At 35.8% G+C, this 14638-nt stretch overlaps 1 protein-coding gene across 1 annotated transcript in view; it reads left to right on the forward strand.

The window, feature by feature from the left end:
• LOC149089414 (uncharacterized) overlaps positions 1 to 14638 on the forward strand; it is an 87734-nt gene that overhangs the window by 50560 nt on the left and 22536 nt on the right. The window contains exons 2-9 of the mRNA XM_089238327.1: positions 4086 to 4243; positions 7246 to 7421; positions 7566 to 7640; positions 10793 to 10901; positions 11028 to 11095; positions 12550 to 12625; positions 12943 to 13048; positions 13264 to 13345. Coding sequence (XP_089094453.1) covers positions 4086 to 4243; positions 7246 to 7421; positions 7566 to 7640; positions 10793 to 10901; positions 11028 to 11095; positions 12550 to 12625; positions 12943 to 13048; positions 13264 to 13345 — 850 coding nt within the window. The remainder of the gene's footprint in view (positions 1 to 4085; positions 4244 to 7245; positions 7422 to 7565; positions 7641 to 10792; positions 10902 to 11027; positions 11096 to 12549; positions 12626 to 12942; positions 13049 to 13263; positions 13346 to 14638) is intronic.

The following is a 14638-nucleotide window of genomic DNA, read 5'->3' on the forward strand; positions in this document are numbered from 1 at the left end:
CAGTCAATCAAAGCTGCATCTTTCAAGCGGCTTTGGCCTCAATCGATGACTCATAACTCGGGTTGGCAACACACAAGCAGGCCCGGTAGAATAGAGACGGCCCTGATCGTAGGGACCTGTTGTGAACGAAAACTTCTGCTGTCCTGTCGTCTGCTTCATTCTAGATACTTTGTTTTTGGTGGCTTCTTATGCTGTTGAAAAAGAACTGAACTTGCCATCCACTTCAATTGTGGGATTGGATCGTAGGGAACTGTTGTGCATGGAAACTTCTGCTGTCATCTGCTTCATTACAGATAATTTGTTTCTAATGGCTCCTTATGCTCTTGTGAAAGAACTGAACTTTCCATTCAGTTCAGTTTGTGGGCTTTTCTCGTAGGGAACTACACTGAATAAAAATTGCGGCTTCTTGTTCCGCAATTCATTATCACGATTTGAGTCATCTTCCTTTTTGACAGTAGATGACAGCAAAAACAGTGTATTAGAACTAGAAATTCACACTTTACATTTCTAGTCTGCTTCTTCTTTGGTTCTGTATTAGTCACCTCTAGAGCCCGGAAGTTCAGGCAAAATGCCGTAAATGCCCTTTTTTCCCTATTTTCAAACTTTCTTGGTAAAAATTGCCAGAAATGCCTATTTTAAATAGTTTCAAGTTTATTAGTGATTTTCGGGGCCATAATATGTAAGACTATGATATTTTAGGCATTGAGACTCCAAAACAATTGGTTTTTTTTTTAATTTTCCAACACTCAGTATTAATTATCAATCAATTGCCCCCATCCACTTCCATTCCCATTTAGACGCAACCAAGTGATCTGAGAGGCACTGGACTGGGTTGTAAGTGTATAGTGGACCGATGATTGTCTCAAGAGGTCTTATGTCATAACTCATACAAGGCGGGGTAGGAGCAGACAGGGCTCTGAGGTTCATGTTTTGAATTTATTTTTTGCACCATAAATGCTCTGAAAACAATCACTGCTATTTATTCAACATGCATATTCAGTATTCGATTAAATTGACAAGAGTCGCCCTCAGGGGTGTGTGACAGATGCGGCCACACGAGGCCCCGCGTTCGAAGGAGTCCTCCCGCATACGTGGTTATATGAAAAAAAAAATATTTTTTCTTTTTACAAAAAGAGAACATAAACATGTTTCACTTATAGAAATGATAATGATTATTCCAAATAATACAACAAATAAACGAGAATTATTCGCAACTCGAGAGAGTCCCGCAGATCATTTTCTCTACCGCGACTCCGCGTCTGGTAATGGCAGCCCTGGAATTGGGCTAATCCTGAGGGTCTAGTAACATTTATTTATTTTGGACTTGAAATAAATTTAATTTCGATTATAATGCAGTTATTATAAACTGTAATTAAAACAATAGACGGATAAAGTGCAATCGATTTTTCAGCTAGTTTTTGGACCCTTAATACCTTTGTGTTTAGTTATTTTTCTTCCCTCCAAAAAGTATAAATGCCGTTTTTTTAATCCCTATTTTAGGCCTTTTTAGTGCCTTTTTACCCGCCTATTTCGGCCATTTTTAGTGCATGAACTTCCGGGCTATAGTCATCTCTAATTTTGAGACTAGATGGCAGCACCAGCAATTTAAATCAAACTGGAAATACTCATTTAATGAGTTCAAGCCGTCTCGAGTGAGTACCGTCTTAAAGCCTCGGCCCACTTGCACCAACCTCTCGACGAGTATAAAAAACCAGCCTGCCGTTCGGAATCGGCAATAAATTGTAGGTCCCGGTCTAATTAGCCCTCGTGTGCAGAAAATGACCGTGGTGCGACAAAAATGATCAATGATCGGCCCTCTTATAGCTCAGTTTTACTTTACTTATAGCTCAGTGCCTCGGCCCACCCGGGGGGGGGGGGTGCCCCTCAGAGAAGAGGGCCTCAGAAAAATGAGAAATAGTTGAGTTTTTCCATTATTTAACAGGGAGAGACTCAGTGAAATCACTTGGCCCGTGGCCCATGGTGCTCTTATGATGGCCCTGCTTTCTGGTATATAATTTCCATAGAAAATATATACCAGGCCTAATTTCTTAGGCCTATTTTTTATTCATTCGTCAAAGTTGTTTTCATTATTCAAAGAAAAAAAATATTTTTTTTCGAATTTACTGGCTTTTTTTATCCTCGAGCGGCCGCGGAGCACCGGTTGAGAATCACTGAGCTATGATAGTAGGGAAACTTCGGGCAGAAAGTCGTCTTAACTGCCGATAGCACTGTATAATTTAATCAGAATCGGGAGCAGAAAACAGAAGGATGTAAAAGCCGTTCAGATGACAAAAGGCGCGAAGTAAACAAAGAGTTTTGTAAACAGGCATAGAGGACGTTAATCTATCTGTATCTGTATCTTTGTAAACAAGTGAGTTATTTAGTAGGCATCTTGAAATTAAACAAGGGGTTGGAGGCCCCCCCTTCACTATACACACCAGGGTTTAGGGCCTTAACTGGGGGATAAAGGAGGCGTCAGTCAATTGCCAAATGGCAAGATTTAGAGGGCCAGGACATCACGCTTTTGAACCATATATATACCCTCGAGAACAAAGATATTGATACTACTCCAGATTACTCCACTGATTCCATTCAGTCTCGTCTTAACGCATGGGCCCACCCGGGCACCTCACAAAAATGAGAACCAGTTCAAATTTTTGAGAATTCGCCAGGTAGGGCCTCGGAAAAATCTTGGCCCGGGCTCTTAAGACGGCCCTGATTCCATTGTTTGGGTTAAGCTGGCTAACCCAACAGGTATTCTATTTACACTCCATTGTTCAGATTACTCCAAGATGGGCTTAGCTCAATAGTCTCGTCATTTTTCGCTTTTTCACACTATAAATTAATTATACAAGTGCCCGTGGAAGTCTGATTGGTTGCCCCACAAAAGATTCCAGCTAGGGACCCTGGTCCAGGATGTGGTGGGGGGGGATCATGATCTATGCAGCATCCGTTGTGGTGGAAGTAGTTCACCCGGACTCTGTGAATGTGATTCGCTGTACAGGGGTTTGAAACTTAGTATATATATGTTATTTGGATCAGAAAAAAAATAACTGCATTAAAAAAACCACTTTCTTCACCTGGCGGTAAAAATTTTAACTGTTTTTTATTGAATCCTTTCTTCCCCCCCCCCATAGTCCATGTATCCTATATATTCTAAATTTCATCAATATACCTCCATCAGAATGGCCGCTACATACGTCTGAATAGTGTCAGTTTATTTATAAACACCCTGTATTTCACATGATCCCACTCTATTTAATATAACCTGCCTGCTCTGGGAATCGTCCATCCTTTTTTTTGCATAAGATGACAATACCTGAATCTTACTATTATTTGGGATTCTGATAATCGGTGTCGACTGTATTTTTTTTCTTTATACTTTCATGCCTTTAAATGCATCTTATATTGTCAAAATCCTGTTCATTTTCAAACGAGGAGCTATTTCAGTTATTGTTGATACCATATTTTACAGTTTCAACCCTCTCTGATATATGGTTACCTCTCCTCTAGGGAAAATGTTTTGGGTCCTGCAAAGTGTCAACAGAACAGAGATTCTACTATATTAGATAAAGTAAATTTCCACACATATTATTCAGGTGGTTGTTGCCTCTGTTCATATCGCGGTGAGTGTGCAGGAAAGAAGAAATTATGAATTTCTCGCCAAGAGAATTCAAAATCTAGCCAAGCATCATCTCCTTGGCTGGCATACATTACACTTTCACTGACCTATAGGGGGGGGGGGGGGTGAGCAAACAAGATTTTAGTGTTTTTTGCAGTAAAAAAAAACAGCAAAAAATCCTATTTTTCAGAATATAAAAATGAAGCAAACCTTTCCTTGAGAAAATCTTACATAATCATGCATATCTCATTGCCGAAATCTCTTTGAGTCTGACTTTGCAACAGAGCCTGGAAATAGCTGATTGTGGTAGCAGTCGATTATCCAGGTTTAGAAATTCCAATGGTTCTATTTTTTTCAAGAGAATTACACAGGGAATCATCGTGGTTATTGGTTAAATGTGGATTACAGTTGATATTGTGTTTTCAATGGATTCATTCATAACACAATATTCATTTATTTTTAGAAAATAATAAGAAGAACCAGGCAAATGGAGTCGTCTCTGTGGAGATTTATGATGAAAACAAGAAACCAGTGCCAATCATATCACACTCGCCAAAGAATGACAGGAAAAATGACAAAAAATGTGAAGCGGAAGATGATGATGAAAAGTCCCTTGAATGGGTGAGTAATGAGGAATATTATTTCAAAAATGTAATTTTTGAACTTCTAGTCTTTATTCTCAGGGTGACAACTGGAGAATGACAGGCATGTTCCAGTACCTCAAGAGTTCCGCTGTGGTGGTCGAGTGGCAATAATGATGGACTCGCATAGCAAGGATCCGGGTTCGAACCCAACTGTCACCGCAGTGGTGGTCGGCTGAAGTTAGTTTCCTGTGGTTCCCAACTTCGAGGCGCAAATGCCAGCCGATTTCCCCATTAAAAAGTCTCACCACAGAGAGCAACAGGCCTACAACGATAAATTATTCAGTCATTACACTTCACTCATATAGTTAGAAAACTGGTGGCAGATGGCAGCACTACATATAACAAGCATTACACAGAAACAAACTTCACGTCAGATTTAACTACACGTACTACGCATATTCCCACATGTACCAATTCATTAGAGGTTCTGCAGAGGAATATGGACGAGGTGCATGAATGGTTTAGTAGTAGTACTTCAAGAGTGTGGGTTCAGACTGATTAGTAGCGTATGCAGGATTTTCTCATTTTCTCAGGGAGGGTGGTTGAACGTTTTTTTTTCTTCCTTTCTACTGGGGGGGGGGGTTACTTTTTTTAAAACCAAGCACAACTCAAGTCTATTGTAATGGACAATTTAGTACTTAGTGAGTAATGTCGGAAGTGCAAGTGTGTGTAATCAACAGTCTGGGTGTGTATCTAGTGTTGTGTCTGATTTTTTTAGTGCTACCATCTATATTACAATGATTAAATATCCGTCCTGTGATGGCCCTGCTCAAATAATAGTAAGTGCTATCATCAATATTATAATACAATGAGCAACAGGCTCCTTTTCAATGTTTTTTTTATGATTACGCCTCTGGTTTGACTGTGCTACAAAAGTATGTTTTCAAGCTCAAATGATTAATATTTGAAATTGTTGGTAAGTTTGAATTAATGCATTCAGTCATTAGTAGCATTTCCTTAAAAAAGTTTTAATTTTTGACAACAAAATTTTACGGGGTCCACCTGTTTGGATTTTAAAATTTTAAGGGAACTGTAAAGTAAAACTGTAAAGCAACGATAAAATTTTAAGGGAAAACAAAAATGCATGAAAATATACATAAATTAGGAACATTCACTCTGTGGCCCCATGGGACTAGATTGTTCTTCCAGCAGGTCTGTAAGAATAGTCTATTATTTGTTAGTCAAATAGCAACCATCATTATATTTTTCAAAAATTTAGTTAATTTATAATTAGGGTTTATGGAATTGATTTTACTTAATTTTTTAAAATTATAAATAGCAATGAATTAATAAATAGCAAGTTATATACACATTATATATGTATATTTTATATATATTTTTTTATCAGTATATAAAATTTTAAATATAATCATGCAAGAACATACAAAATAAAAACAATATCTATGTAAGCATTTTCACCTTTGAAGACCGGACACATCCCGCTTCGCATCTCAGTGAGATATTCAAGTGTTCCTAAAAGATGGGTGTATCTGGGAAGTTTTATTATAAACAACGAAACATTTTCACTTCAGACAAAGACAATAAAAAATAAAATATGTATATAAACAATCGTGAATCTGAAATCATGTAATAGGAAACTAAAATCTAAACAACAAATGCCAATGGGCAATCAAATTTTTACAATCTATGTGCAGTGCTATACAAGTGCTGCACATAGATTATACATACATAGAACAGTTGAAATACCAAAATGTTAATTTCTTACAAAATAACATTATTAACAAAATAATCAGGAACATACTAAAAACAGTATACATCACATCAATTTATCAAGCTTCTCAAGCATCTGTATTTACTGCATGATAGTTTTGTTGCCATCGCGATTTTCTCGTTTGAAATATTAAAATTTCTGAAATCATATAGGTAGAATTATTCTTATTTTAATAATACAGAAACACACTTTTCTTCGCTTTTACATCATCTCTTGCTTACCATTTTTTCATGCACATAATTGAAACTGTTGCGCCATGATGTTAGTTTATACTAATGGCACCCAAAAATTAAAACATAAATGTAGATATCATTCCATTTCCATGCTTTTATTAACCAATCAAATTGGAGCTTTTTCTTTTAACGTAGCAGTAACACTCAGTTACTCTCACTCTTTTTGCAGCTTTGCATGTGTAAGGATTCACATATAAGAAGTTCCCTGATGTTCTCATGATTATTGAATAGGGGACCCTTTAAAATGTTGATAATGTAGTACAGAATTGACAGTGCCTGTTGGCCATACCTTGGCCACAAAGGACCCAGTGGAGATGAGTGCTACCTTGGCAAGTCCCATTTATTTGGGCGTGTGTGTGGCATTTCATATATTTCGTATTATGATAAACTATTCTTTTATATGTTTGTGAAGCGTTTTGTTAATCAATTGATTTAATTCAATCTTGGTGCAGAAATGCAAATGTCAAGCGAATATCTGTTCAAAATGCTTGTGTAATTATGTTTGATTAATGATCTTTTAACACATTTTGAGATGCACAAAATTTGATTAAAGTTTTATTAAAATGTTTCAGTATTTAATTGTGTATGTGCTTTTTATTTAAATCAATAAATGTTGTGATCTGGCCTCACAACAGTTCCATAGTTTGTGTCTCTTGCAAATGAATAAATGTTAAAATTTAAATTCATATTATTTTATATGAAAAAGATTTAGTATTTTAGGAGTAGTATAACAGAAACTCTTTTTAAATAATGTTTTATTGACTCTTAGCGCTTGGTAAATATTCCTATAAGTAGTTGATGTTCTATTATGCCTCAATGTTAACAATGTATAATTTACTAATTAGTAATCCTATGTATATAGATTTGCTCTTAACCATGTATAATTTACTGTTATAAATTTTATAATCCTATGTGTATAGATTTACTCACAATATGATTTATTATAAATGTGACAACACACGATCTCAAATTCTGTATAAAGACATAAGTTCTGCATGAATACTTTTCTTTTAGCACTTGAAAGACTGCTTAGACAAATTGGCAATATTTGATGCTGTCTGGATCAAATCAAGGGAAGAGACATTTTATCAAGTGTTCTTTCCTTGTGAAGGACCTGGTGCTGAATGCGACTTTGTACTCCAATCCCTAGAGAACAGGGGGATAGGTGAAAAAGGACTTTCCACTGTAGGGTAAGTTCAGGTGCGGTGAGTTATCGGGTAGAAAGCTATAATCATGCAGTTTGGCTCAATGACTTGAGTTAATTTTCTTCCCCCTATGTTGATAACAAATAAATTTCATTGATTGCAACTTGAAATTATTGTTTTCTTTTTCAGGATCATGCCATGTGACGTATTTTATCGTGATTTGGGTATAGATGATGATGGCAATGATGATTCAGGAGATGAAAAGTGAGTTGAAATTTTCTGTGAGCATTTGATTACTAGCCAGTCATTCCCTGAAAATAAAGTTAGGTTGTTTAAACCAACGAATATCTTGAGCATGAAATAATGATTTCAATCTTAGTTACTTTTGTCCATACCAATAAATAGGTAAAAATATTTCATCAGCAAAAATATGTCTTCTAGAAATATATTGATAATTACCAATATTGTAATAAACTATACAGTAATTGTATTGCATGTAAGAAATATCACTGAACTGGAACTCCTGCTGCCCCCTGTCAAACAAAAAACACAACTCATAATTCTTCAATTGAAATTGTTAAGTGAAGGATGGCTTCACTTTGTAGATTTTACTCATATTGCTTTGGAATATAAACAAACAACATCTGTTAACATTCTAATACAAACTTAATAATTTAACTAATATTATTGCTGATAAAATATTTATTGACATCATATTGTTTTTTTTATCAGACACATTTCATGCAGGCTAATAGATGGCAGCAGGACTTCCAATATAAGAACATTATGTATTTACATCGCTCAGTATGCTGGAGAAGGCATTTAAGTAGATAAGAACATCTTCTTAGGGGCCTTTCAAGCATTACATCAGTAAATTTTAGCCATTTTCGACCCCCCCCCCCCTTGTCAGCAAAATTTCGCCATCAGCTCTGCCTCCTACCGCATATTGGTGGAACTAGAGGCATACACAGGGGGCATGGGGCTCATGGTTCCCCCTTTCCCATGATCACAATTTATTTTTTAATGCAAAAAACGTTTTTTTAATTAAAATTTCAGAAGAAAATGCCTTTATATGTTATAATCAATTTCTATTTATTTCAGTGCTATTAGAAGAACTCAAAATTTCTTTTCAAGAAATTCATTGCGACCCACCCTCTAAAACCAGGGGTTATAAAACTGTGCACCGCAGAGCTGTGACCCTGACAAAGGTTTTTCGAAGAGATTCTTTGTTAAAAAAGCTCTGGGGAGGCAGTAGAGCTCGCATATAAGCATTGATTAGGGAAAGTTGGCGCTGCGGGTGCAAAAAGTTTGAGAACCCTTGCTCCATATAGATAAACCACAGCCACATAGATAAACCTTTGATCCGTGAACCAAATGTGGCCCTGGGGGTTATCTGATGTGGCCTGCACCCCTGAAATCTAATTTTGTTAAAATGAACTAAGCGCCACATCTACTGATAGCTTAAATGACGCGTGACACAATTGTGTTATGGGTACAGCCCATGGCACATGTTCAGATAACTCAAGTGGAAATGCGCCAGCGCGTGACACATTTTCAGATCACTCAAGTAGGCATGTGGCACATTCACAGATCGGGACCCATGGCACAGTTCCAGAACACTCGAGCGATCCATGGCACATTTAGAAATCCCTTGGGTGACATGTGGCACAGATTTAGAGCACTTAAGTTTCACCCAGTGCAGTTCAACATCACTCAAGTTACCTATGGTGCATTGCCAGATTACTTAAGCAAGTGATCTACAGCATGATTACAGATCACTTGAGGGATGCATGACACAGTTCCAGATCATAGGCGGAGATTGACTTGGAAGTCTGGGGGGGGGGCAAGGTCATTATTGCTGGGGGGGGCACGATGATGATGATGTCAATTCATATATACATTAGATCAGTCGACTACACCTTTGACTCGGGGGGGGGGGGCACCGTATCTCCGCCCATGTTCCAGAGCATACTGGACTCATTTCCAGATCACTTGGTTTCGCACTGTAAGTGGCTCTGTAACTTTTCAATAGGAAGAATGTTAGTTCAGGTGCCCTCAAACTAGTGAAAGGTTTTTCTCATTTTTGGCACACAGAGTAAGGTGGCATTAAGAATATTTCATATTTTCATGAAGGGTGGTTGATGATGTAAGCATCATCCGTTCAATTCCCGGTGGAGAGAAATTAAACTTTTTTCCTGTTCATCTCGGCATAATATCCAGAAAGCTTATTTATATCATGTATTTTAGCAGAGCAAAAAATCATCATCCATCTCTAGAGTCTGCTAGTTTAGCTAACATATATGCTCTGTTTAGCATATGTTTGTTGTTTAGCACATATTCCTTTCAGCACACAAATAAATTATAAAATTAGGACTGAAAAGTTCTTATATGGATGTTTGTAATTATCGTTTGAAAAGTAACTTGGCAATGAAAACTGTGAGAGAAAAAAACAGCCAATGCTTCCATACCTGGAAACGTTCCAATTTTTAAGCTTTATTAAAATCTTCTTCAGAAACCACATTTTTCCAATTTTTCATTCCTTAATAGAAAAATCCCCAAAAATTCTCAAATTGTGCTTCAATTGAATGAAAAATCTGTGAAGAAAATACTCTGTTAGTTCTTGCAATCACAAGCTGATATGTTTTCTCAGGAAAAATGAGTCAAATTAGGATTTTTCAAGTATAACAAATCTGCAATTGTTGCCAAATATAATGTCGTGCCAAGAGTAATGTCATGCCAATTATTGCTACAATTGCAAAAAAAAATCTAATGGGGGGGGGGGGGGAATGGGGGAATGAAGCGCTACTGCAAATCATAAGGGATTAAAACGAATCCTACAAAAAAATTTTCAATATTGCAAATATGTGTGATAGAATACCATATTTGTAGTCATAATTTTCTCTTGTAGGTTGGCAAAATGATTTTAATCCTTGATTACAGTGAGGAATAAAAAAAATCAAAGTAAGCTTAGTTGAAAATACAAAAGAATTGAGACATTTTTATTTTTTTAAAAATGAAGACAGTGAAAAATATGGGAACATCCTGGGAAATTGGTCACATGGTCACCCTGTGCAATCCCAAAAAATCCCCAGTTTTTTCTTTTATTTGTATGACATGTTTTCTTTAATGTAAAATATTTCATCACATGATAAACTATGGATTCTTCAAGTCTGGGAATTGGCACATATCGACTTGAAACTATATTCAAACATTAGTTCTTTGAATAAATACAATTTGATCCATAGTCTGAAACTTCAGAAATCCTGACTCTCTTAGATCCCGAGCAGTTCAGATTACAAAGTTTCTGTTGCATGTAATACAATGAATGAGTACTTGAATTTTAAAAACCAAATATTTATACATACCATTGAATATAAAACAAGAACATTCAATACCAATTTTTTTCTTCCTTATAGTGGAATGGAGGACTCAGAGAGGAAAACTGGAGGAGGAGGAGGGAAGGGTTTCAAGGCGATGCAGAAAGAGTTTCTGAAGTCAGTAACAGCCAGGCTTACTGTTGCTCAGGTTAGCTTCAATCTCTCAGAATGCTCACACAGTTCTAAATTTCTATATTCGTTCGATTATTTCGAATTCTGCATTGCTCTTTCATGTTTAAGGAAGGTAAAAAAATCAAAAAGTACTTTTTTACAGGTTGTTGAAAAAGTTAGAGGTGATGCTGGGCTGACTTTTGATTTCCTAATGTTTGTGATAATTGCTAGGTTTGTAACAACTTTTCTTTTTTATCATTTTATTTTTTTTATACATAATATCTGAAGTTTCCTCTGTGATCTGATTCAGATTATGGTATCTTTGTTACTTATGTACTCATGGTATCTATATTGTTAACATTTCAGTATTAAAATCATAAATATGTGCACAGTATGGAAATTTGATTTTCTGTCAGAAATCACTTTGTGTAGAATATTCTCAATAATGTTTTAGAGATCGAGAAAGTAATTATTATTTATAAAACTGTAGTAAAAAAAAAGAGCATTTTTCTATGAAAAATTAGTTCACACACTGAAATGAACGAATGAAAAAAATCTCTTTATTGAAACAATGTCAATCAATCTGAACCCTCAAATTCAATTTGAGGTTAGGGCTGCCTTAAGAGCATCATAGGTTCCCAGGCAAAGCGATTTTTCTAAGGCTCCCACCTGGCTAGAAATGTCTGCCTGCCTACCAATTTACTTAATCTTGAAAATTTTAACTATATCTCATTTTCATGAGGTCCTCTTAGCTCTCGTGGCCCTGGGCTGTGCCCAGGTAGGCCCATATGCATTAATACAAATACAATTAAATTAAGGTAGTACTGTCTGAAGTACTTTATGAGTGCAGTAGTCCAGGTCAGTAAAATATTTGCCTTCTGTACCAAAAGATGTTCTGAGATGTTGAAAGTATGATACTCGATTCAGTCTTGCCAGAATATTTTCTGACGCAGTGGTACAACATAAATGACAATAAAATAAATATAGGACACACTATTACCGCTGGAAGTCCCCCGAGTAGTTCGTGCACCAATAAGATACATGAAAGAAAAAATAAATGCTAAACGCTGCTGTTCGGATTTAGCAATAAACTAGGTTTGGGTCTAATTAGCCCTTGTGTGCAGAGAATGACGGTTGGTGCAGCAAAAAAGACCAAATGATCTGATGTTTTTTTATTTTTTCCCGTCAGTGTCGTCCCATTCATCACACTTTATTGGACGATAGTGACATCAAGTCTCAAGTATATATACATTTTTCATGGTTCTTTTCAGTTTTGACATTCCGCTCATGTGTGTGTGCCCAAGTGACGTGGTGGTAAGATGCTCGTCTACCATCGTGAAGGTTGTTGTCAGGGTCCCGGGTTCGAACCCAAGAGAGGATATCGATAAGATATTTTCCCTAACGAACTCGAGGCGACCACCGATAGACAGCGCCTTCACTTCCAACTCATCTCACTAATGGCAGTAAATTGCAGTATAGCGATTTGGCCAGAGTTTGTGTTTGGTGAAGTAGTAGTAGTCCTCTCATGTACTTGAATTTTTTTACTTTTCAATCAGTTAGATTGGCATTTTAACTTTTTTGTGTCCTTCTTTATTATCTGGCAATGGTTTTCAGATTGAAAGCTTGAAACTTGACAGTGAAGGAGAAATATTATATTTTCATCTTTTTTTTTTCCTTTGCTATAGCTGCATAGCTGCTCTAGGTCTGAGTGAGAACAGTGCCATTATTATTGTTGCTGCTATGTTGATATCTCCAATCATGGTGAGTGAATGTGTTTTGTAGAATTATTCCAGATATTTAGCCTTACTGACTCATTAAACTACATAGAAATAGTAAGTAACTAACCAGAACAATGTTGCACATGCTCATAATAATGATGAAAACTTGAAATCACATGTATTGTTAAATAGTTTCGCTACTAATTAGATAATTTAATTTTTTCTATATATAAATTATCTACTAAAAAACTACCATATAAATTTTTTCTCTAAATTAGTTCTATTTATTTTGAAAGAATTTTACTAAATACTATTCCATGAATATCTTTTCATTGTGGTGACAATATGCTGAATCATTAGGGTCCAATCATGGCGTTTACTTTTGGATTGACGATTCGAGACAAAAAGCTGATATACATGGCTTTGCGTACTGAGCTTATTGGCTTAACTATGTGTATGATGAGCGGTATGTTTGTCTATGTTCTTCCTTAAAACTTTTACTTCCAATTTAGATATTTTTAATACTTCATTATTCAATCAATTTTATGAATTTGATAAAAAACTTCTTAGGTATAAAATTACTTAACTTAACTATGATACAGTATTTAATTACAATTATCATATTTACATACCAGTGTCATTTGTGTACATTATGTTATTATAAAATTTTCCCTTTTCTAGGATTCATATTTGGTTTTATATGCGGAAATTTCAGTGAAAGTTGGGGAGCTGGTAAATGGCCAACCTCTGAAATGGCTGGAAGGTATACAATATCAAGAAAAAATATATATAATTCTTTATAAGTAATTAGATTCTCTACTAAGGATCTGAGGTATGATAGGAATGCCATTTTCATAGATTTTGTCCACAGTTGTGGCAAGTATATCCAGTTGATATACCATCATGACTAATGTGATTCTCTCACATATTTGGTGTAATAGCTATTATCACCACTTTCCATAAGATATAATCAATATACAGTAATATTTCTCACTTTAATCCCTTTCTCAGTTATAAGACAACTTTCTGGACTACTAGCCAAAGATATAGGAAGATAATGATATTCAGGGTGAATTTGACCAATTCTGCCAAACGAAAGAGGGTGATAGACAAGCCCAAGTGGATAATGAAACACCCAACCAATCCTGTCCTAACTCAAACCATTTTCGAGTTATGGTGGATAATCGATTATGGAAAAATATGTGTGAAGTCTAAAAAATCTCTCAGATTTGTGAAGTTTTTGAGAGACCTACACACAAACTAAGTACATATTTGAAAAGCGCAGAAAAAATCCTATAAGGTCACACCAATGTCATTGAAATATCTGGATTTCGTGGCGAGCTAAGACCCTAAAAGATTGGTGAAGTTCAAAATCAAATTGAAGCCCAAATTTTTAATTGTCAATTTCATAAACACCTTTCTAGCTACAATTAGTCAAATTTGCCATAAACTTGTTCATTCTACCAGCTTTCGAAAGAGCCTAAAATAAACCATATCGGTTTTCTGGTTAAGGAGAAATTTAGTCTTTGGTTTACAGTACATCACTGAAATCAGCATTTTTCAAAGTGGATATTCAGCACTAGCAGTTACAGATTTTGATTCTGCACAAAAAAATACTATAAAATGACACTACCTCTATCTACAAGATATCAGTATTTAATGGCGAGCTACAAGTGCTTTTCAGATCTGTGAAGTGAAAAATCGAATTGTCGCCGAAACTTACTTTAAAATTACTTTGACAAACACAGATTTCAGTGATGTATTGCAAAAAAACGACTAAATTTCTCTTGAACTAGATGACCAATTGGTTTATTCTAATCTTTTTCAAAAGCTGTTGGAATGGGCAAGTTTTTGGCAAATTTGACCTATTGTAACTAAAAGGGTGTTTCCATAATTTCCAATTAAAAATTTTGGCGACAATTAAATTTTTAACTTTGCCAATCTTTCAGGACCTGTAGCTCACCATTAAATCCAAATATTTCAATGAAATTGGTGAGACCTTACAGTATTTTTTCCACGCTTTCCAAATATGTGCTTGATCCGCTTGTGGGTCTCT

This window comes from Pholcus phalangioides, unplaced genomic scaffold (assembly GCF_987345545.1).
Source record: "Pholcus phalangioides strain wild (caught in Gottingen) unplaced genomic scaffold, Ppha-v1.0 ptg000002l_1, whole genome shotgun sequence".
NCBI lineage: Eukaryota > Metazoa > Arthropoda > Arachnida > Araneae > Pholcidae > Pholcus > Pholcus phalangioides.